We start from the raw sequence: 24,725 nt of genomic DNA on the forward strand, positions 1-24,725 counted from the left end.
GGAAGAGCCGGTCCGGGGCCGACCCCATGTTCCCCGGGCAGGGAAGGGCCGGGCCCGTGTTCCCCGGCCGAGGCTCTTCGGAGCTGCCGTGAGGGGAACGCCCGGGCCGCGGGCGCGCGCACGGCGGGTCGGGCGGGTGCGCGCACGGCGGCGGGGCCATGGCGGGCGGGCAGCCCGTGCTGCTGGGGCTGCGCGACGCCGCCATGGCGGGGCCGGTCCCGGCCGGGCCGCTCCCCGCGTGGGCCACCAACAAGCTAGGCGGCACCGCGGTAGGGCCGGGGTGGGGCTGGGCTGGGCTGGGCTGGCGGGGCCCGGCCGGGGCGCGGGGGGCGCGGCCGCCCCGGCCGGGCCTGAGCGGAGGTGTCGGTGTTGCAGGACTGGGTGCCGGCCGTGCGGGCGGGCCCGCCGCGGTGCGCGCGGTGCGGGCGCGCGCTGCTGCTGCTGGTGCAGGTGTACTGCCCGCTGGAGCGCGGCCCCGCGCACCGCGCGCTCCACGTGTTCGCCTGCGCCGCGCCGCGCTGCTGGGGAGCCGCCCGCAGGTGAGCGCCGGCCGCTTATCGGCGCTGTCGTTATTATTGCTGTTATCGTGCTTGTTATTATTGCTGTTATTACTGTTGTTATTGTGGTTGTTGTTCCTGCCGCTGGTCAGTTGTCCCCCTCACCCTGTGTTTCTCTTTGCCCGGCACATGGAAGCTGGAAGGTGCTGCGCTCCCAGTACTCGCAGGCCCAGGATAAACAGAGCCGAGCTCTCAGCGTCACACAGGTACAGCTCAGCTCTGCCTGCCCGGGGGGACGCTCTGCACACCCTGCATCGCCTTGTTTAAATAACCGGGATCTTCCTCTAGAAGCTGCTCTCTGTGATGGTTTCCAGCCACGTCCTGGCTTGTGTGGAGAAGTCGTGGGCACAGAGTTTTTGTCACTGCACTACGCTGTTTACTATAAGACAGTTAAAGAGTGTTTAAGCTACTGTTTGTGATCTATGCCAGGCTGGTTTTAAAGGGGACATTGCAGTCCAGCTGTATGGCCAAAAGTGATACTTTATAATCTAGTAAGTTCAGCTGTTTAAACTTTATTTTCCAACTTCAAGTGGATGGGCTATAATGTTTAGGTTTGGATTTTTAACCTGTTTTCTTTGTTTGCTCTTTTAAATTGTCCTCTTTAAATTTAACATAAGCTTTTGAATTAATGTGACTCAATAATTATTAATATACTTGTGAGGAAAAACTGCATATGGCTAAAGCAGGTTGGAAGAGTAGGGTGGCACCACACTAGTGGAGGTGGGCAGAGAGGGTTTATTCAGGTGGTGCATTTGCAGTGTGGAATCTTGGCCTGTGGTAAATGGGCTTTTACTCTGGTAAAATGATGGAGGTGTTATTATTATTTCCTTCTGTGTTCTGCCCTTTGGGTGCAGAATTCCTGTTGGGTGCAGGAGCTGCTTCATCTGGAGCTGCCCCTCAGCTGGCAGGGGCTGTGCCACAGCCAGGGCATGGCAGCAGGAGGCACCAGGGCCACTCAAAGGCTGATGAATTCTTGCTCAGATTCACCAGTGTGAGGTGGTTTTGCCATAACTGCTGGTGTGGTAGGTAAACGTGGTGAGTTGGGAAGTACCACGGTGAGGAGAGTAGGTGCAATAACACTGACCATTAGGTTAAGGTCTCAGTTCTCCCATCTCTGAGAAGCTGAATTTGAAATGCATCAGGGTGGTAGACCTTGGCAATGTTCTCTTCCCCTTTTTATTTGATTCTCAGAAACAAGAATCAGCCTTTGCTGCAAAGGATTGGTGTGAGGATGCAGATGACTGGGGAGCCTGTGATGGAGCAGAGGCTCCTGCATGTGCCTCTCTGGAGCTGCTTGGCCTAAAGGAAGCTGTGAGCAGCGAGGTGGAGTGTGCATCCCAGCTCCAGCAGCTCCACCTGTCTGAGCCTGCCCATGGCCCAGGTGCCCAGGACACACATCCTGCAGCCAGTGAGGACATGGATGGCCCCGGTGCCCAGGACACACATCCTGCAGCCAGTGAGGACATGCTGATGGCAATGGCTGGTTCAGCTCCTGTGTTCCAGCCCTTCTACATTAATGTTGTGGAGGAGGAAGATTACATGGGTTTCCTTGATACGGATCATGCAGATAAGCTACTGAAGGAGTATCAGCAGAGAGAGTGTCTTGATTTGGAACAGATGATGGCAGAAAGGTGAGAACAGGTCTGCAGTTCATGGTGAAACTGAAGGAATTGTGTGCTTTCCTGTATGCTGGCTGAGAATCTCAATGGCACTCTCACTAAACCTGAATGGTGACAATTGGCTGGAAGCTCCTTTAGGAACCATTGGGGCGCTGTGCAGTGCACCCAGTGCTGCCAAAGCTGGAGTTACTCCAAGGTGCTTTTAGCTCAGCTGCTTCTGAGTGACTGAGCCGTGTTCATGGGCTCCAGGAGGTGCAGTGGATGGTTAATCTCTGATGCAAGATCTGTGCCAAATGGCAGGACTTTAGATCATGACATTCCACACTTTCCCCTTTACAGGCCTAAAGCTTTTCTTCCATTTCAGTAGCATTTTTAGGAGTTTAACTTTTGTAGGGATTTTGGCTAGAGAGCTGGCTGATGGAAAGACACCTGAAGGTTTAGTAAAGGTTGCCTGAAAAACAGTTGTTGAGCGTGGTTACTGAAAATATCTCTTAGTGAAATATTTAACTAAGGGGTTACAGTGAGGACTTCTGGCCTCTTGTGCCTGGATTGGGGACAGCATTGGATTTGTTTGTAGCTAAAGCTGCTGTCAACTGCAGAATCTGCATAGAAGATGCAGAAGACTTTTCAGCAGTGGGGGTCCTGTTGATTTTTGGTGACCTCTATAAAATTGTGGAACTTTAATTATGTTTGATTCAAAATAGAAAAAGACAACATCATAATTTAAGAACCACAAAAATGTTTGAGAAGTTACTAGGATTTTTGATGAAATACAGCAGATATCTGGTGGATTTGGTTCCCATGTGATAGTTGAAAACACTGTTAGTAAATTGTAGGTCACCAGAAACCAAAGAACTAGAAGCAAAATGTTCACTTGCAACCTCTTAACAGGAATTTTCTCTGAACAGGTATATCTTTTTCAGTGTATTTAGTATAATTTAACATGGTTACTATAACATTTATAGTAACCATTTCTTGTTTAAAACATGTCATATTGAAAATGTCACTGGACAGTTTGTTTTTTGTTTTCATACAGTTTTTCAGGTGAAGATGGTAATGAAAAATATGAGAAGAGTGAAGTCAAAAACTGGGATCACACATTCCATAAATTCATGAAAAGAATATCTGTATGTCCTGAACAGATTTTAAGGTATGTTGATAATCTGGTTGTAACAGAGAGATACAAATCATTGGCATGGATGGTTGGTACATCAAAATAAATTCTTTCTTTGGAAAGATGTGTGTGTTTTAATTCCATAATTTAAAAAAAGGTGCTGTGGATGCTGTTGCCATGTCTCTGGTCAGCCTTCAGTCCCTGGCTGGGCTTTCTTCATACAAAGTTAAAGTAGATGAAAAGCCCAGCAGGAGCAGAGACCATGGCTCTGGCTGTGGGAGACTTTAGACCTCAGACCTGATGAGGAGAGACCCTGAGAGTTTTTGGAGCCTCACTGAAATCCAGGCACAGAGGTTTCCAAGAGGCAGTGTTGAGGTAGAAGTGCAACACAGTGCTCTGCTGTTCTGATACATTTCCAAGGCTATCTGCTCCTGTGAAATTTTGTTATCTATTTGGAATTTCTAATGTCTGTCCTGCAGGGAATTTCTTGTTAATAAAGCCCCAGAGCTGCAGCTCATTGTGGACTCCCCTCAGCACCCAGCACTCTTCAGGTCTTGTACATCTGATGTTTTTCCTAGAGCAGAAGCAGGTGTAACCTCAAAGTAGCTGCTCTTTCTGAGAGAGGAGTTAATTCTGGATGGGATTTAGTGAAGAGTAAATCATAAATCATTCATAGTACCAGAAAATACAGGTTTTCATGGATCACACCAGCTGTTCCAGGGAGTCCAGTGCTGCCTGTCTGGTCAGGCTGTCTCAGTGTAGTGACAGGGCTTTTGTTCACCAGCTTTCCAGTACCAGGTGGAATGACTGGGCCCTTTTTGATGAGGAGTTAAAAGTCTGAGTGGCTGCTTAGACAGAAAGGAAACATGAGAAACTTTCATTCATTGTCAAGGGTTATACAGGAGATTTTCTAATGCAGAGTGCAAGTAGCATTTTCAGACAGCTTTTCACTGGGTCTGTCCCTTTGCAGTATTGTCCTCTTTGAATTTGCCATTCCTCTAAAAGGCCAGCTCTGCTGCTCCCCGGGCTGTCCCTGGTTACAATCTTTCCATAGGCTCCCTTTGCCCTCCCTGGGCACTGTCAATGCTCTTAGACTCCCATTTCCCCTGCCTGCAGAGCACAGAATCTCCTGCTTGGCATTCAGTGGAAACCATCCTTGGTCTTTGTTTCCTGCTAGCTGTGAAGCTCTGATAGCTCTTACAAATTAACCATCACTTCTGCACCATAGCTGCAGTGGTCTTGGGACCAATTCGGTGTTAAATCTTGTTGAATTTTATCTTTTATTGCCACTGTTTAGGATTCCATTTTTCTGGGAAGTGTAAGTTTGCTTAATGAAATTATTCTGGTACAGCATATTTTGGAGGTGTCCATTTAAAGCATTTGTCTCCTCTTAATCCAGCTCTTTCCTTAAGGTTTTCCAAGCATTAACCTACCAAGGATTTCCCCCTCCCTGTCTTTATTTTTTGGTTCATGACTCCTTTGAAGCTTCTGACTCACCACCGTTGTTTTGCTTGAAGCAGGTTCAGAGATTTCAGCAACTCCAGAACACTGTTTCCAACACATAAGATTTCCTATCAAATTTAGATATTTAAAAAATGATAATTTTCTCCTCCCTGTCTTCTCTCAGATACTCCTGGGGTGGCCAGCCTTTATTCATCACATCTCCTCCAGCCAACCTGGAGCAGGGTATTCCAGCCTGCAGTACCTGTGGGAGCAGCAGAGTGTTTGAGTTCCAGCTGATGCCCACGCTGGTCAGCATGCTCCAGAGTGACTCAGGTGCTTGGCTTGGCTGAATCAATGTTCCAGCAGTCTCCTTTTTGGGAAAGTGCAGTGTACTGCAATTTGGGTTATTTCCAGCTACCCACACGTGCTTAGCCACAGATCAGAGAATCTGCTGTCTCCATTGCAGATTTCAGTGAGCAAAGAGAGAACTCTTCTTCATGGAGACTCTGATTACAGCTTGAGTTGCTCACTAGTGAACTTTAATAACTGCAGTAGGGATAATTCCGTGGCCATGGGAGTATCTGTCTTTATTACCTCTTAAAGGAGGCCTTGGAAAATAATAAATGCTGTGAGATAAGATTGCAGACATGTAAAAATCCCTTTGAAAATTCTGATTTGGCTGCCTTTAAAATGTTTAACATTAGAAAATGCTGTTTACAGAGGAGACTGAATTAATTTGTGCAAAGACTGAAGTCTAGTGGTAAGCACTAGCCCCTGATTATGTCACTTTTCATACCCTTATGTACCTCTGTTGCTTTGTTTTTAGATCTGTCAGTGGAATTTGGAACTGTTATAGTTTACACATGTGAGAGAAGCTGTTGGCCGACAAATCATCAAACCCCTCTTGAAGAATTTATTTTTGTACAAGAAGACCCAGATCAGAGATTATTTAAATAAACTGTATTTCTCTGCATAGATCAAAAGTCTGTTGGGGTGTTTTGGTTTCTTTTTTTACACGTATGTAATTGCATAAAAAAATTTTCCTCAGATGTGGTGAAAAATTAAATTTGTTTGACAGCATTGTGATTATTTCCAAGAGTAGCTGATTGAAGGATATTAGCATGCCTCTAAAATGTGGCAAAATTTGCACACTTCAGTTACACATGGAAACTGAAGTGTAGAGATTGTTTCACAGTTCTAGTTGCTCTTAGCACTTGGGAAAGAAGTAAAGGAGAAAGCCTTTCTTATATACTATTAGTATCCATCAGCCACACAGAATCAGTTTTTAGAAACTCTTAGCAGTGGAGAACTTAATGCCAGCCTGATTTTAAAAAGCAGTTCTGTGTTGATCTGACCACGGATTGGAAATTCGGTGGGCAGTGGCTGAAGGGCCTTGCTGTCCCTGCAGCTGGCCAACATGAAGCTTTTCTGTGTTTCTCCAGTGAAGGAAAGGTTCCATTTGTGTGCTGAAATGAGCTGTGCCAGTGCCATGGGTTTGTGTGGGGAGAAGGTGCAGGGATGAGTTAACCCTTGTGTTCTCACAGGTACAGAACTGGGGCAGGCTCAGCACCTGCCTCGGTGCAGGGCGATTTTGTGCAGCTTTGCTTGGAACCATCTGCATTCTCCTGTGCCTTCCCTGTTGGCTTAGGCTGACCTGCAGTATCTTTACTGACTGAAGGAAAAGTAATTTGAGTTTCCTTAGAGCATTCTGTACAAGTTTAATTCTGCAACATAATTAATTATGTTTATGTTAAATTAATGCACTAAAATTGTGGGTTTAAAATAAGGGGAGGTGGGCAGGAGAGAAAATTACACGAGTGATGGAATGCTGGCAAAACTGTGTTTTTAAGGAAGAATTGTAGCTTACCATGTCAGCTTCTGGGGGCAAGTTACTTAACTTAGGTGAAGTCATAAAAATAAATATAATAATGTAAAAATACATAAGAAATAAATATAACTAAAATATCATAGAATATGCTGAGTTGGAGGGGACCCATCAGGATCTTCAAGTCTTGGCCCTGCTCAGGACACCCCATGAATCCTGCTGTGTGCTTGGGAGCGTTTTCCAAATCCTCCTTGAGCTCTCTTCATAATAACATAATATACAAAGAAATCTTAAACATATAAATATATTTAATATGTATAGTTCAATTTTAATATTGGACAATATTATATATAGTTCAATATTAAAATTGTTTATATATTATAGTTTAATAAACTAATTTTAATTTAATTTAATAATGATATAATATTAAACTATAATATTATATTATTATATATTAAAAAATATCAAAACAAATAATGATCCGCTGTTGCACCAGGAGTGCGGGGCTCTCGGCGGCAGCGGGGCTCGAACCCGCGGCTCTCCGGCCCCGCCGCGGCTTTCCCGGGCAGCGCGGGGCCCTCCGGGGCGCCAGGGGGCGCTGCGCGCGCGCGGGCGGCGCTCAGTCGCGGCGGGCCCGTGAGGAGGCGCGCGGAGCCGCCGCCGTGTCCGTCATGGCGGCGGCGCTGTCGGGGCCGCTGCGCCCCGAGCTGGCGCAGGCCGTGTCTCAGGCGCGGGTCCTGGTGGTGGGGGCCGGCGGCATCGGCTGCGAGCTGCTCAAGAACCTGGTGCTCACCGGCTTCAGCAACATTTACGTGGTGCGGGTCGATGCCGGGGCGGGAGCCGGGGCGGGCGGGCTGGCGGGCGGGGGGAGGCCGAGCCCGGGGCCGCGAGTGCCGCGCGGGGGCCGCGGTGTCGGCGGGGCCGCTCCGCCGCCGCGGTGCGTGCGCGGTTTGAAAGCGCCCCGGCCCGCCAGAGCCGCCGCGGCACCGCCGGGCCGGGCGCCACAAAGGGGCCGCGGCCTGCGCGCCATCGCCGCCCCCCTCAGCCCGGGCTCCCGCCGGGCGCGGGAGCTCCTCCTTCCCCCGCCGAGCTCAGGCCCCTTCCTGGCGAGGCCGAACGTCCCCTCGAGCCCGCGGGTGGAACCGCCCGGGAGACCGCGCTGTGCCGAGCTCGCTGCCCGGCGATGCCTTGAAAGTGTTTAGTTGTGCCGAGTGCCGCCTTTGCCGGTGCTGGGGGCGAGGGTCCGGGGATGAATCGCAGCGAGGAACCCCCGGGAGAGGTGAACTGTGCTTGCAGATCCCGGGAGGTAAACCCGCCAGCGCTGGCGCTTCCCGCGGGCTCCTGCTTTCACTTTTGCTTCCAGATATTAATCTGTGAACACGTGCGGGAAGGGCAGATGTGAGAGGGTAGTAATGAAAAGAGATCGAGAGAAATACTGTTGGTGAAACTACGATTGCGTGGTGTCCAGACCTTTATTGTAGTAAAGAAGGGCACATGGTTTTACATCCAGCTAGAGCAGAGGTCTGTTTCCTTCAATACCTTTTTGGTAACGTGCCCAGGAGTCACATCTGAGAGTTTTGTGACAGGTTGTGAGGAGTTTGGGTTTGCAGCCAGACTTGTTGAGCATAGCAGCTTGTATCTGAAACCTTATCAGCTTCTAGAAGAAAAGAGTTACTGGTTTGCCTTGTTCTTACAGCTTGGGCTTTCCTACTGGAATGCTTTTTAAACTTGTAGAATATGTTTAATTCCAAATTTTCCTTTTGGTTTGAGAGCCTGTCCAATTTGAACATTGCACCAGGGAAATAAATAACTGCAGAGGAGTTGTTCTGCACTGTTCCTCTCTTTTTTCACCGCTGCTCTGCTGTGTCAGTTATGTACTCCTGCAGTTCATCACAGCAGAGCCTAAAGCTCCTGGTTTTCCAGTTTGTCATTAGGCATGAATCTCATCGGGGTGTGCTTTTTGTTTTCCTTGTTATGGTTTGGGGGTTGGCATTGCCTTTGCAGGCTGACTGGGGGGACCCCATTAAATTAAATACACGTTGGATCTGCCTTCATATGACAATATTGCTGGCAGTGTTTCATGCAACACATAAATAATGTTTTGATAACAGGGAACAGGTGGGTACAAGACGAGGTGAGAGCAAAAGAAGACTTGTTACACAAAGAGGGAATTTGCTATTAGCAGAATAAAGTGCTTTTGTCAACGTTTGTGATATTGTTGAGAGTTTTCCTCAGTTATTAAATATTAACAAAATTGAACATCTGAAAATACTTTTTATAAGCAAGTTGTGGTTTTTTTTAAAGAATATTAATACTAAAATAAAATCAGTAGTTTTGTATAGCAGACAACTAATTAATATGTGACTTAAGTACAGTGTTGAAAGGCATACTCTTGCCCTGTGAATGAAGAAGAAAATTATGTTTTTTCAGATCCAGGTCTGAATTAAGAGCATGAGTAAATGTTGTTAAGTGATGATGCCTTTTCTTCCAGGTTACCAAAATGGGAGCAGTGTAGTTGTCTTATAAGTGAGCCGTGAAATTCTCATCATTCTTAGCTAGACTGGAGCTTCTGTTGAGGTCTAGTGGTCTCAAGTTTTCCCTCTGGAGAACTCCCTTTGCTCCCTTTAATTGTAATTCTTGTTCTCAGCAGGAGCTGATGTTGCTTGTCATCTTCTCCAGTTGAAATATTCAAAGCTTTCTGGGTAGTGAAGGTTTTAACAGAGTTTTGCACTTTATTGTTTTCCCTTGAAGTTCTTGGGCTTTCTGGCTGTGGACTAAGCAACCTGTGTCTTTTGAGGAAGGAACAGAGGTAGAAATGTGAATTATGCAAATACTGTTTTCATGAAAAGAGACAAGGCCATGGGTAGTTACTGTGTTACAGTGGTAGCAATGTTTACACTCTCAGCTCTAGAATATATTTTCAAAACGTTGTATCTTTTTGTCTGCTCTGTATGCACGGGTGCTTTTATTAACTGTTCAAATAAACTCTGTAGCTATTGCAGTTTTTAGTATGTTAAAACTTAGTCCTTCAGTTGAAAATACTCCCTTGAGAAAAGAGGTAGATTAATGCTGGGGTTTGGATCTCTCATGCAGAGCTGTTCACTGAGTGTGTACCGAGCTTTTTTCATAATTCAGGTTTGGTCAGTAAAGTCAGGAGCTTGTGAGAGCAGCCTGAGCAGGTCACATTTAACCTTCACACTGCACAGTCTGAGTGCTCTCTGGGTAGCTGAAGGTGTTACTGTGCTGAGTATGTCAGCATTACCTGTGGGAATTTGGGAGAAATATCTCTGATGTATCTCAGAAAAATCTCTGAAATATCTCAGAAAAACTCTCACTCTCCTCATTAAAATGTTAAGGACAGGAGAAGACTTCTAACAAGAGTTGTTGGTCAAAGGATCTTTAATTGCACAAAAAGTAGTGGTAACAAAGCTAGGAATAAATGTCAAAGTTCTAGTTAAATCTTCTTAATTCTTGTGAGGGCTAAAGGTACTGGAATTTATGCTGTTCCTGTGTATATATTAATAAATGTAAGCATAGCTGTTAGGCAATTACAGTCATGGCATCCTTTGTGTGCTCTGTGCTGTATGTTTTTAAACTTTTTGATTGTGTGATTGGATTTCTTTTTTTCTAAGTGGATTTCATAATTTGTTAATGTGCACTTAGGCAGTCAGTCCTGGGGACAGCAGTAGAAGCTTTGCCCTGCAGTGTGTGTGAGATGGCTGAGCAGCCCTTGATTCCCTGATGGAGGTGCTCAGAGCCATGCTCTGGGAAGTGGAAGGACCAGTTGGTTTGGAGCAGCCTTTCCTGGGCCTGGGGCAGGCAGGGAGGGGCTGGCCGGACCTGTCTGATGGATTTCTGCATTTCCCACCCGAGCTTGTGCTGTGCTCCTCAGGAGCTGCTGCTGAAATCCTCATCCTGTGCCAGCAGGGCCGTTGGGGGTGACTCTGCTCACTGTGTGGGGCTGCAGTTTCAGCAGGGATCTCTGCAGAAACTGCAGAGGGATCTCAGGGATCTCTGCTCACTGTGTGGGGCTGCAGTTTCAGCAGGGATCTCTGCAGAAACTTTGTTCTCATGTAGTCCTGCACTTCTGCCACGGTCCCCTGTCAGCAGCCATAGGTGGCCACTTGTGCCTCTTCAGGTGCTGTAGGTCTGATGTGACACCTGAAAGGGCTGAGAAAGGGTCTGTGAAGTTTCTGCATTTTGGCCAATTGTCTTTTCTTCAAACTGTGTTATTGGTTTTGTTCCTTTTGTTCCTATGAAATGCCTCTCTTGTGTGTTTGTAGATTGATTTGGATACTATTGATGTCAGCAATCTCAACAGACAGTTTCTGTTTCAGAAGAAACATGTTGGAAGATCAAAATCACAGGTGAGGAAAAAGTCAAAGCTCAAGCTCATTACTCAGTATTATTTTATGGATAGTGTTAGAAACATGTCACAATTTAGTTTCTGCTGGGAGGAGGTAAGTGTTGGTTGGCTGATCATGGCTATCCACATCATTTCATTATTAAAGTATTTAAATTTCTTAAGGTAGTCAACTTACTCAATACACAGCTGGTATCAAGTCTGTCTTTTAGAAGGAAGGAAGAAATAATAAGTGTTTTTTTTGTTTTCTTTTTTTGTTTGTTTTGTTTCTAGGTTGCCAAGGAAAGCGTGTTACAGTTTTGTCCAGAAGCTAATATTATAGCTTACCATGATAGCATCATGAAGTATGTTTGGTTTTAAGCTCTAATTACATGTTTGATTTGCAAGTACTGTGTTATTTAAATGCTGCAATGGTGTGCTTTAAGGTATTTTACAAAGCTTTCTCAATAAGGAGAAATAGCTGTAAATGTGAACTACCATGCACTTGAGTGGGAGTGTGGCTTTTGCATGGGTTTTAAGCTCTGGTAGTAAGCTGTAGAAATTTGTTTGTGTCTGTTTTTCATTTTATTGGCAACATTTGCCATATGAGTTTCTACTCTGTAAGGATGTCCTGAAGTCTTGAGCAATATTTAAATTAAGAGACATGTGAATCTTGAGTCTGTGATTAAGAAAATTAAGTCCTCTGTGTGTGTGTAGGTAACTGTCATTTATATATGCCCCAAGCTGTTGAAATTTAGTCTTTATGATCTGCAACCAATGAGTAGAGTACAAGATTATGTAGGGTTCCATTATCTGTTCCCCATGTTTTAATTTATATTTGCCCCAGTTTGTAAAAAAATTAATATTCTGTACCATGGAGGTTTGAACTCTGATGTTGCTATTAGCCAGTGAAACACTGACTCACTGCTTCCTTCTCCTGAAACTGTTAATCCTGTTTCCTCTTTTCTCTCTCTTCTTCTCCACCTTCTTCTTTAAGTCAGAAAAATGCAACATAAAGATAACTGAAGTGTCAGGATTTAAGGTCCCATATGTTGGCTCCTCAGGGTACGGCCACACAGTCAAACCAGTGGAGCTGTCACAGCACAAAGAATTATGCACTGTCTGATGAGCTGTGGTAATTACAGTGTGCATGTTTTAGCTACAGCTGATGGTTTTTAAGGTCAGTTACCACAGCTCAGCCAATTTACTCATTAGGTCAGAGTAGTTTAATCACTTTCCCTTGTCTGCCCGTTTCATTGGTCAAATTAGTACTAATTGCAGTAGCTTCCTTCCAGCAGCATAAAATTCATGCTTTCACCCAGCTTTAAAGTGGGTGGAAGACAAATGGGGCAGCTAAAGGGTAGCTAAATTTATAAATGTAAAAAATGTGTAATTTATCACGTTGGCTGCATGTGTAGAGTTTCTGTTGTGCAGTAATAACCAAGAGCTTGGATGTGCCATTTGAAATGTTGTTTTTGTTTTCCATAGCCCTGACTATAACGTAGAGTTCTTCCGCCAGTTTACGTTGGTTATGAATGCTCTGGATAACAGAGGTGAAGTTTTCACTATGATTTTATATTGCACATGTTGCTTGCTCCTTGCTGCAGTGTCCTTTGAATAACAAGCATCCTCCTGCCCCATCTGCAGCTGCACTAAGCCTCATGGGCTTTGCTAGAGGCTTGAAGGGGTGGTTAGTGCTTCTGCAGGTGCTCTGAAAGGAAATGTGCACTGCTAATTCTGCTTCATGGGAACTGCTGGCTACTGTGGGTACAGGGCAGCTGTAGTCAGCTGGTTTGCTGTGTTCATTAATGTCCATGTATCTTCTGAGAGTGGGAAATGGGGCTTTGTGAAAATGGTGTAGTGCTCTATAGAGAAACAAGGTATGTTAAAGATAAGTGCATAGGATGCTAGTTTGAATTTGGAGAAGCAAAACTTCTTTTTTCTTAACTATTCAAATTTTTTCTTTAAAACCCTCTTGATTTGCAGCTGCCCGTAACCATGTGAACAGGATGTGTCTGGCTGCTGATATTCCTCTTATAGAGAGTGGAACTGCAGGCTACCTTGGACAAGTAACTGTTATCAAAAAGGTTAGGTGGGGTGTCACTCTTGTCATTGGCTATTTTAGACAGCAGGGAGTGGGTGTTTGGAGATAGAGTTACAGCTCATCTGTTAATAGCCCAAATGATCAGTAGCCTTCTCAGAGTGACAAGTAAATGCTTCATTTTTCACCAGGGAGTGACAGAATGTTATGAATGTCAGCCTAAACCAACTCAGAAAACTTTCCCAGGCTGCACCATCCGAAACACGCCCTCGGAGCCTATCCATTGCATTGTGTGGGCCAAGTATTTGTTCAAGTAAGTGACTTCTTTAAAGAAACAGGTGCTATGCTTCATTCTTTTGGTTTCTAAGCATACAGAGGAAGAAATAAAATTGACACACTTTAAAAAAAATTATAATGGATTTTAAATTCATTTTAAATTGATTTAGATAGATTATGGTGAAAAACTCTGGTTCCTTGTCCTGGGTGCTGGGGTAGTTATAAAGATGGAAGGTTCATTAGTATTTGGGCCTTGCTTTAATAGCACAAAAAACCTGGCAGAGTAGTTTGGCGCAGCAGTGTAGGTTGAGGTTGCTTTATTATTCATCTTTGTATGAAGTAAGCACATTTTTCAGTTTAATGCATGTTTTAACAAGTTTGTTGGAATCTTGGATATCCTAGAGGTTCTAAAAATGCATTTAGTACTGCAGTGTAAATGTTAGGCTGAATATTGGGTGAGCTGCTGAGTGAGTTATACAGAAAACTGTTTGGCTGAATTCATTTTTGTATTGGGTATTTTGTGTTGCCCGTGTTAAATCCACGTGTGATGAATCCCAACATGTTAAAAAGCAATGATAAAGTGGCAGTCTGTCTGAAAGCAAGAATCATAAAATGAATATATATCAATTAGCAAATGCATGAGTCTTTAACCACATATGCTGAAATTCTGGTCTTGTTGTTGTTCTTAATTATTATATAGCCAGTTGTTTGGAGAAGAAGATGCTGATCAAGAAGTCTCTCCTGACAGAGCTGATCCTGAAGCTGCCTGTGAGTGTGATATAAGCTGGTGGCTTACCCTGTTACTGAAATGCTCTGTTTCAGAGATTATGACTCCTTTCTGTACATTTCTTAAGGTTAGAGAGTTCAGCTCAATTTTCTTTAAAGAAGATTCTGTTTCTGGCCTCTGGGAGGCTTGTATTTTGAACAGAGTACTGAGTGATATTTGTGGTCACTCTGCATTTCCCACTTCTAGCTGAGGGTTTGCAAGGAAACTTCAGGAATTGTGTTTGAACTTTTCTAGCCTGCAACACTTCAGCATTAATCTACATAGGAAATATGTCCATTTTGAGTGATATTTTTATAGCTATTGATTATTTTTCTGTAAGGACAGTTATCATAGTTACTATGAGGTGAATAAGCATCATTGTTGGTTGCTTCTTTTGGATCCTTTGATAGATGAATGGACTTGGGAGGGGGAGCTTAGAGGATCCTCCGACTCTTCAAATTCTTTGAACATCAGATAGTGATCACTGGACAGGTTGTTCCTACAGGAAGTGCAGAATGAAATAGGTGAGTCTTAACAAGAGTGGCAATATAGTCACTTAAAACAATGGCTGGAGTAGTTGGCAGGTAGCAAATGCAATGCCACTTATTTAAGTAAAGACAGCAGGGCAGTCACAGAGTGCTGAGCTGGAGCCTGGTGTCTGCAGTGACAGACTGCCCACAGTCAGGGTGCTGGGTCACACAGGGTGGCACTGTCCACCTTTGACCCCAGCTGGCAGCTCAGCACTGCACAGCCCTCACTCACTGCCCTGCCCAGAGCAGGGAGAACCACTAAAAATGAAACAAATGTGTAATACTATTGATCACAGCTGGAATAAAGAGAGGGGCAATAAAACTCAAACAAGTGACTGCCCATTGGCCAGTGGCTGCTCAGCCAGTCCCCAGGCAGAGATCAGCCCCTCCCAGCCACCTCCCCCAGTTTCTGTGCTGAGTAGGATGTTCTGAGGTCTGGAATATCCCTGTGCTCAGTTCAGGTCAGCTCTGCTGGCTCTGCTCCCTCCCAGCTCCTTGTGCTCCTGCTCACTGGCAGAGCACAGGAAACTGAAAAGTCCTTAACTTGGAGTAACCTCTTGGCAAGAGCTGAAACATCAGCCTGTTATCACCATTATCTCCTGCAGAATCCAAACCACAGCACCAGACCACCTACTAGAAAGAAAATTAACTGTCTCCCAGGCCAAACCAGGACATCCAGGGAAGAGTTAATGCAATATTTATAAGGGAAGTTGTCCCAGCAGGGCTCTGTGGGTCCCTGGAAGGAATCAGCAAGCCTGTGTAGAGTGTGTCTGGTTTAGGCTGTTCTGAATGTCCAGGGAGCAGTTCCAAAAACTGTTGAGTGGAGCCTGAGGGACATAAGCAGCCAAAGGGACAAAAAAGACTGAAGATCCTGAAATTGATAAACTACTTGAATGATGAAGGTAAATGGTGTTTAGAGGAGTCTCAGATGGGAGATGTGTGCTGTTCAGCACAGATGATTAGGCAAAGTCACTCAGAGTCAAAAAGATGAGACCTAACTTGAAAAAGTAGTAGAAAGCTTTGCAATACAGAATGACTGGGCAATGGTAGATTGCCATAAATAATAAATATGAAGCAGATAAATATGAAATAATGCAAATGAGGCATTGGTGAAAGAGGGGAAACATTCCCAAATTTACACATAAAGTGATGGTCTCTGAGTTGATTTTTCTTATTTTGTCAACATGTTAATAAATAGTTCTATGAAAACATCAACCTGATTATTAGAAATCGTGATAGCAATTGTTGGATGTGACTGGGAAATAAAGAAAATTATTAGCGTCTTTATAGAGATTTTTTTTTGCTTAAAAAGAACCAGAGAGAGGAAACCGATTTTTATGTTTGTTTTGAAAACCCAACCAAACTAAGACTCTTCAACCAGAAAAGAGACTACTAAAAGGATGTAGTAAGACATTTCTGGAGTAGCAGCATTATGTGAAGAAAATTAGTGGGAAACAATTGTTATTGTTTCTGCCAATAAAGGAGTTGGGTGATACCAGGTTAAGTCGATGAGTTGCAGTTTCAGAGGCAAAGAGGAACAAGCCACTGTGCCTAATTCAGTTTTTGTTGGGTGCTATAAAGCCATTTTATGCTCCTTGTATAATTTTGGTAATTGACTCTGGGGGTAATATTTGGATAGGATTCTTTTTTTTTTCTTTTTTTTAATTTAAAATATTGGTTATCACTTTGTTAATAGGGGAGCCAGCAGAAGCAGAAGCCAGAGCACTAGCATCCAATGAAGATGGTGAGATTAAACGTGTTTCAACTAAGGAGTGGGCTAAATCCACTGGCTATGATCCAGTTAAACTTTTTACTAAGGTATGTTCTTTACACCAAATAATGTCTTTATTTGAAATGCATGAGGTTCTTGAGCTTGGATATTTAATGCTAGCCATCAGTTATGTGTTGTGACATCCACCAGTTTTGTTGTTGTGTTGGTCTCTTGCAACATTTGCTTCTTTGAAGGATTCCATCTGCACCTGTGGAGATGGCTGCAGCAGCCTGGCCACTGCAGACAAATCTCCACTGCAGTTACTTTTCTTGGGAAAGGGTCTGTTTGACCTCTGGAATTGCACTGGGCACAATCAGAACCAATCTGATCACCTAAAAGCCATCAGTCATCTGTGCATTATCAGGCTCTGGCATAAGAAAAGACAAACTGATTTAGGAGTTTTTGTTCTAAATAGTTACTGAAAGTGGATAAATAGAGGAAATGGGCTTGAATGTAATGTTCATAGGTAGCAATAACTTCTCTTTGGAAATCCATTGGCATTGTTCATTCACTTGTCTCAGAGAGGGCCTACAAAGAACTGTAGGGATGGCTTCAGTAGACAGGTAAACCACTGTTTGAACTATTGGTTCTTGATTTTTCACTTTACTCCTCCCCAGATAAATCAGAGCTATGTCTGCTCTATGCAATGAGTGTTAGAGAGTAGGGAATAAGATTGTAGAATCTGTTTTTATGTCATTGAAAATACTGTCAAGGAGAAAATCAAAACCTCATCAATGTAATGCTGATTTTTTTAGTGTCTTTTTTCCCCCCTTTCATTTGATTTTTTTTTTCATGTTTCCAGCTTTTCAAAGATGACATTAGATATCTGCTGACAATGGATAAGCTGTGGAGGAAAAGAAAGCCTCCAGTGCCACTGGACTGGGCTGAGGTACAAAAGCAAGGTAACTGTCCCTCCTCCTACTGTACATTTGTAAATAATGCCTGCTGTTTATTAATGCATCTCTGTGATATTTACATTTCTTTTTACTGCCACAGTTGAGATCTGGTAATGAACATATTAACTCTTTACATTTCCTGAAGATTTCAAAGTTTTCTCTGTATAGACAACACTTTCTCTAAGACTGTTTGCAGTTGTTGTTTTAGATGCTCAGTATTGGCTGTAGAAAATACACATTTAATAAAATTATGTCAGCTTATTCTAGGACACTTTACTGTAAGCCCTTATCTCATAAGATTTATCTCTGCAAGTTGTTTGGTTGAAAATTTATGTTTGCTGTAATTTGTGTGTGTGTGTTGGTGACTGATAGCATAGCTATAGTTGCAGTTTTAAATGCAGATTTGTTATAAAATATTTGGGCTGGTGTAGGTTAAGGATATTGTTCTTCCATTTAGAATATACTGAATTCTGCTGAAATTGGAAAGTTATTTGAGAGAACTTCTGTGGAACTTACAAATATTCCTGATCTTATTTTTTTTCTCCTTTTCCCCAAAGAGCAAAACATACCTGACCAGCAGAATGAGAGCTCTGCAGTGCTGAAGGATCAGCAGGTTCTCAATGTCAGGAGCTATGCAGACCTGTTTTCAAAGAGTGTTAAAACCCTGAGTCTTCACCTGGCTGAGAAGGCTGATGGAGAAGCACTTATATGGGATAAGGTTGGTTTGCAATGTCTGAGCTCTACATGTGTAATGCAAGTGTTAGCTGGGCTCATTCAGTGTCCTTCAAAAGTGACACTACTGAACACAAAACTATCTGGCCCCTCATGGAAACAGTTTCCATATGTAAACAAATTCATTCTTTAAACACCATGTTGTGTAACTCACTGAGGGTGGGGATTAACTGCTGTGGTGTGAATAACTTAATTCACCAAATTCTCCAGCTCATAAAAGCACAAATTCACAAGTATTTGTCGTGTTTGGATTTTTGAAAATACTTAAATAATGCAGCTTCATTTTTCCCTTTTCTGTTTCCAATACATGCTCTTAGGCAGGTGTCAGGAGCTGGGGGTTACTGAGGTTCTGAGCAATCAGCTGATGATGGGTGTGCAACACAAGTTCTGTTGAAGACAAGAATTTTCTCTTTTATCACCACACACAGTATCACTTCCAGTCAGTTATCATTTGGCATAAAAAATAGTCTGTAAATAGGGGAGGTGGGGGCAAAATATTAGAATATTACAACAACCAATAGTACAAACACTTCTTTCTGAAACACCCAGTGTTTGAAACTGATTCACAGTTAAAATTCAATGTTGAAAATGTTTGAAACATTGTAAGACTTAGGATTTAAACATTTTTATAATGTACAAGGCATTTTATTAGTACAGATATACTAATTTGCTACTAAAATACATGTTTAGAATCTGTAGTTAGTATTTAAAGTAGTACTGCTCTGAGTACACCATCTGAAAGAGAAAGTACATTGACTTTGAAATGGAAGTTTTGGGTGGTTTTTTTTTTTTTTTAATTCTGGTTTTTAAGGTTTTAGGAACCATGTGTAGCAAACTCTTTCCAATGAGTAATCTGATTTTTAAATGCTTTTTATATTGACTTCTATTTAGGATGACCCTTCTGCCATGGATTTTGTCACTGCTGCTGCAAACCTCAGGATGCATGTTTTTGGAATGAATATGAAGAGCAGATTTGATATCAAGTGTAAGGATAAAATGGAACATTGTTTTATTTAAATTACAATCTTCTTGTTTTCTTCTGCTGTTAAAAATCTGCATACTGGTTTGTTTTGCAGCAATGGCAGGAAATATTATCCCAGCTATAGCTACTACCAATGCAGTGATAGCTGGGCTGATAGTGCTGGAGGGTTTGAAGATTTTATCGGGGAAAATAGATCAGTGTAGAACGGTAAGTGAGAACAAAATGCTTTTGCTTTCCTGCTATTTATTATTTGTTTAAAAGTTACATTTAACATTTTTTTACTATTGTGTAGTTTTACTGTCCCTTGTTGCTTCAGTAGATTCTGAATATGCTGGGAACTTTCAGTCACAATGAAAAGAGAAGTACAGGTCTGAAGGATCAATAAATTCCTGTGAGTTAATAAAAATTTACAGCTGGATAGGAGAGAGAGGCATCACTTGCAGTGTGGCTGTTTGGTGTCAGAGCTGTTGGCAGGAGCTGCTCAGTCAGCACGGGCTGCACTGCACTGGGACTCCTGCTCAGCAGGCACAGCAGAGAGGATCTGGAAACAGGACAGCCTGTCAGACCAGGACAAGAAAGCTGCAGGAAAACAGGCTTTAGACATGCTGGTCATTCCAGAATAACCTGATTTCTTTTTGTCTGTCCTCAAGATTTTTCTGAACAAGCAGCCAAATCCCAGGAAGAAGCTATTGGTTCCTTGTGCTTTGGATCCACCAAATCCCAATTGTTATGTATGTGCAAGTAAGCCAGAAGTGACTGTGAAACTTAACACACACAAAGTTACTGTGTTGACACTCCAGGATAAGGTAAATCTTGAGCTACAGCTGTAGCTGTCATTTCAAATCTAATCCTGTAAATTCTTAAAATTAGGTATTTGCTGTAGTATATTATACAATATATACAGTGTATTTTGACCTAGCATCTGCTGTTTATATTTACTATACATTTCTCTCAATGCATAGTAAATATAAATATAATTCTCTCTCTACAAGAAGAGCTGATTATCCAATATGCTTCTTGTCCATGTGTGTTGTATGTCTTGTAAAAGAATGTTTGTATTTTGTAAATTTTGGTGGTTCTAAAACCTATTCATATCTCAGAGCAAAAAAAAAAAGAAATTTGCATTTCAGTTGAATGTTCAGTAGCTACATTACAGTTGTGGTCACAATTGATTTGTAATTCTGTCATTTTATGAAGTATTCCAAAAATTTTCTAGCTTAAATGAACCTGTAAGTATCAGACCTCAAAATATAACAATTTTGTTTGTGGAAGTGAACAAAAAAGTGTAGGTTTTCAGTAGATGCCTGACAATGAGCCAGAATAATAAAATCAACATAATTCAGGGTTCTTTTTTTAGTAAATCTTTTTAAGTCAGAGATTGAATATATTTTAATATATTTGTATTTTCAGATACTGAAAGAAAAATTTGCTATGGTAGCACCAGATGTACAAATAGAAGATGGAAAGGGAACTATCCTGATCTCTTCAGAAGAAGGTGAAACAGAAGGTATGTATGCTCCTGAGGGTCTGGGATAAGAGTACACAAACCCTTGGAACAGACTCTGCAGAGCAGGTGTGTAGCAGATGCTGCAGTGCTCACCCTGTGCACTCGTATTTGAAGAGGGTTTGTGAGTGTTTGGAGTGGCTTGAGGACAGCCAGGGCTGTTGTGTGCGAGCTGCACGTGCAGCTCAGCTTTTCCAGCACAGGGCACTGCTCAGCTGGCATGCCAGGATTCCTTTCAGGGACAGGTACCCTGCATTTGCTGGCTCATAGGTGCTGCTCTGCTCATGATGCCAGAAAGCACCTCCAAAATATTCCCAGATGCAGTAATTGTGAAGTGCTTGAACAGGGTGGCATGAGGAGTAAATAAATCAAACATCATAAGTAGCTTCAACTCCTAATAGGCTTAAATGTCAGCTTTTAATTTAAATATAGCTATTGCATGTTAATCATATGTTCCTACATAAAAGTTCTGGAGTACTCCCTATTTATTCAGATGTAAAGATCTTTCTGTAAATAGCTCTGTACACTGCAGGTTTTTACTGTTTTTGTAGCAAATAACCACAGGAAATTATCAGACTTTGGAATTCGGAATGGCAGTCGACTACAGGCAGATGACTTCCTGCAGGACTATACTCTGTTAATCAATGTGCTTCACAGGTAAGGATTCTGAAATCAATGTTTTGTGTACATACAGGGAATTTTTCACTCACAATTTAAATACATCAACGAATTTCAAAGATTAAGCTGCTGAAAGGAAATATAGAGGCAAAAGAGGAAAGGTTATTTTTTATGAAATTATAGTTTAAGGGGTTTTGTCTTGTGTCTTTTTTGTTGTAGTCTTGTTTTGTTGTGGTTTTGTTTTTTATAACAATAACTGAAAGAGGTTTATTTCAGTAATTTGTTGTTACACAACATAAGAATACATTGCAAAAACAAATTAACATTTGGGGCAACCAACAAGCAAGAAACTGGCATTTTAAAAAAACCCCTAAAATTTAGAAAGGCACAAAAGCCCCAGCCTGCTGGGATAATAGATCCTCTCCTTGCCTACCTGTGTTCAGAAGTCCCTCTGAACTCTCTGGGGTGTATATTGAACCCTGGGGAAGTAACAGACACACACAGAAACTCACACTGCATGTTCAGTGGGAGGAGGGCTGTGCTGTTAAGGAAGAAGGACAAGCTCAGGCAATGGTTTTTCTGATTCCTAAGCATTTGGAGTTGGTAGCACTGGGTGGAATAGTGTTTAGGAATAGACAAAGCATAAATCATAAAAGAGGACTGAACAGATTTTTCTCTTTTTCAGTATGTTTTCTCATTTTGTCACAGTTGCAGTGTGTTCTAATACCTGAATAGGTTGGGGTTTTTTGTGTAAAAGACAGGATTTTATTTTCTGGCTGTTAAAAAGCATGTGTATTTTTCTGCAGTGAAGACCTAGAAAAAGATGTAGAATTTGAAGTTGTTGGTGATACCCCTGAAAGAATTGGCCCTAAACCATCAGAACCAACATCCAGGAACATTAGCAATGGTAGTGATGATGGAGCACAACCCTCAACATCAACAGGTAATCAGCACTAATCAATATTAACCAAAACAGTCCTTCTCTAGTGCAGTCCAGTTAAAGTTGTCTCCAGTTGTGTGATTTAACTTTGCCAATGCACAGTAAAAGGCATTTAAGTTGCCTCTCTGTATAACTAATACTGAATAGAAAAATGCACATTTACAATTTTTACAAAGGGCACAAAAGGTACAGAAGTTTCTAGTACATACACTTTGAAATTGTTACTTACATGGTGTTCCTTTGCCTGTAAGATATGTGCACAGATTTAAGACACAAAGTATGTAGTCCCTTCCCTCTTGTTTGAAAGAAAACTAAATTTTAAGAGTATTGCTAAAATTTCCTAAAAATTGCATAATTTAATAAGTTTTTACAGTGAATTTGTGTTTAAAACCAAACAAAATCCACTAGATGTCTTGAAAGTTCACGTTTGGCTCTCCCCTTCTTCATACTATCCATTGTTATCCTTTAGCTCTGTAAGTCTGCTCACCCTTCCACTTCTCCCTGTCTTTGATACTTCTCTCTCCTGGAATGTGGCCTCTCCTGGGTTTCTGCTGAGTGCAGTAGGGCAAGGAGAGGCTGCTCTAGAGCTTGCTGTGTGCAAAACTTCTTTTCCCAGCAACTGCTGCAGACAACAGCAATTCTTTGGCTTTGTACATGCAAAAAAAAGTCATGCTAACTAATGCATTTCCCATAATTTTGGCTTATTTTCCACACCTGTAGTGAAGAAGGAACACCAGTGTGAAAACCATATTTTATAGTAATTTCAGGGACATTAGAGATACTCTTGTGTGGATGTGACAGTCTGGTCAGAGAGAGAGAAAGCTAGATAAACTTTCCCATTAATTGGTCTGAGGGAGCTGGAGAGAAAGAATTGTAAATAATCTGCAGGTGGTTTTTAACAAGCTGTTTTCCCATAAGGTTGTTTACCAAATTGTTTCCTTATTAACCAGTGGTGATGGTGTTTTGATTAAAGGACCAATCATGTCCACCTGTAGTGAACTAGAGTATAAAAAGGAATGGGTTCCTAAATAAAATTATTATTAACTTCTGGGAATGCCTGGAGTGTGTCACTCGTTTATCCGTGTCATTTCAACGGTGACACTTGCAGTGTCATGGCAAAGAATGTGGATAAAGAATGGTCCAATTTTTATGTAGGAAAACTGCTTTGAGAGTAGACTGCATCCACTGCAGGATCCATTTGAATCCCAGGCACCTCTTTTGCAGCTCCAGAGCAGGAGGATGTGGTGATTGTTGACTCTGAGGACGAAGGCACTTCCAGCAACGCTGCGGATGCGGAGGGCAGGAGCCGCAAGAGGAAGCTGGAGAAGGGCTGTGAGTGTGGGGGGGCCAAGAGATCTCGGGCTGAGCAGGAGCAGGATGACCTGATGATCGTGGAGTCTGAGGATGAGGGGGCTGCCAGCAGCCTGGGCGAGGAGGAGAGCAGGAGCCACAAGAGGAAACTTGAAGAGAAAGGGTGCGAGTGCGTCGGGGCGAAGAGCGTGTGCTGAGCTAAGAGCAAGATGAAGAGCATTTGGGGAACCTCCAAAGGCCCCTTGGCAAAGTGATTCACATAATGTCATACTGTAACAGCAAATTGTGCTGGGATGTGAAAAATGTCCAGAACTAGACTAACTCTAAGGCCTTGGTTCAAGTGGAAACCAAATTGCTGGCTGAAATAATTGGTGTCTGTTTCTCTCGATGATAAAGCTCTCGTATCAATAGACTCAGAAAGGTTTTTCTGTATTCCATATATTAAATGTAGTGGAAACGTAGTCTATGAATACCTACAGATAAGTATCTACCTAAACATGAAAACAGCATGGTATTTTTGTGTAAATACCTTTTAGGTATTATACAATAGGACAAAAAAACCCTACTTTTGTTTAATGAAAGGGCCATCACCAGATGCCCACATTTTAAGCAATTACGTTTTTTATTTTTCTGTGATTACCTTTAAAGTTTCCCAGCAGTGGCCTGCCTGCATATTTGCTTATCCCTTTCTGAGGCCATGTTGCAAGTGTGACTGCTCCACCTCCAGCATTCACAAAATCACAGATGCTTGAAAAATAACATTTCTAGCCTAGTCCTAAACATTTTTCACACCCTGAACAAGTAAAGAAAATCCAACAAAGCAAATTAGTGCCACGTTCTAACAGTGTTCTTAAACATCAGCTGGCACTATGTACATTACTGTAAAACTGTTAATTTACTCCAGTTTTTCAGCTCGTACTGCCTGGTATGTCAATGTAAGAAGCAAATTTTTGTGTATTGTTACAGTTTCAGGTTATTTATATTTGATGTTTTGTAAACTCAGATACTACTACTATACTGTACATCTGATGGACCAAATAAATAACATCTGAAATACTTGCTATATTTGCTTGCACAGTCCAAAATTATGCTGACTATGGGATTTTACAATGTATAGCCTTCAAAAATTACTGTATTATTTCCATTTTTCTAAACATAACCTAGTAGTACAGAACTTAAGCTTCACTTGTTTGAGGTGAAAGGGGAATTTTTTTAATAAAACTTTTGTGAATGTTTTTTTTTCCTTGGACAATCAATTATTGGGCTCTTCAGCTGCAGCAGTTGCACCACCACACACACACACTTTCACCACATCATGCCTTCAGAAGGAAGAAAACTGATTTTATACATTACACCTTGTGTGTAGGACAAAAGTGTCATGTTTAGAATCAGTGCCTTAAATCCTATTGCATTTGTGTTGCTAACTCTCAAAAAACTGTCACTGTTGGTTTTCAAAAT

The 24,725-nt window shown here is 42.4% G+C and overlaps 2 protein-coding genes across 2 annotated transcripts; both read left to right on the forward strand.

Moving 5' to 3' along the window:
* The first annotated feature begins 28 nt into the window (after positions 1 to 28).
* On the forward strand, positions 29 to 5,719 carry PDCD2L (programmed cell death 2 like). The gene is made up of 7 exons (XM_054641076.2): positions 29 to 269; positions 376 to 539; positions 694 to 763; positions 1,749 to 2,188; positions 3,213 to 3,326; positions 4,918 to 5,066; positions 5,560 to 5,719. Exons 1-7 carry the CDS (start codon positions 159 to 161, stop codon positions 5,688 to 5,690), a joined length of 1,179 nt encoding a protein of 392 aa, XP_054497051.2. The 5' UTR covers positions 29 to 158; the 3' UTR covers positions 5,691 to 5,719.
* A 1,466-nt stretch (positions 5,720 to 7,185) lies between these two features.
* On the forward strand, positions 7,186 to 24,502 carry UBA2 (ubiquitin like modifier activating enzyme 2). Its single transcript, XM_054640702.2, has 17 exons — positions 7,186 to 7,373; positions 10,842 to 10,925; positions 11,195 to 11,265; positions 12,389 to 12,453; positions 12,887 to 12,987; positions 13,133 to 13,254; positions 13,918 to 13,985; positions 16,210 to 16,331; positions 17,087 to 17,186; positions 17,738 to 17,898; positions 18,804 to 18,897; positions 18,989 to 19,101; positions 19,545 to 19,700; positions 20,305 to 20,401; positions 20,950 to 21,055; positions 21,823 to 21,959; positions 23,181 to 24,502. Exons 1-17 carry the CDS (start codon positions 7,230 to 7,232, stop codon positions 23,462 to 23,464), a joined length of 2,025 nt encoding a protein of 674 aa, XP_054496677.2. The 5' UTR covers positions 7,186 to 7,229; the 3' UTR covers positions 23,465 to 24,502.
* The last annotated feature ends 223 nt before the right edge of the window (positions 24,503 to 24,725 follow it).

The sequence above is a fragment of the Agelaius phoeniceus genome, chromosome 12 (assembly GCF_051311805.1).
Source record: "Agelaius phoeniceus isolate bAgePho1 chromosome 12, bAgePho1.hap1, whole genome shotgun sequence".
NCBI classification, from domain to species: domain Eukaryota; kingdom Metazoa; phylum Chordata; class Aves; order Passeriformes; family Icteridae; genus Agelaius; species Agelaius phoeniceus.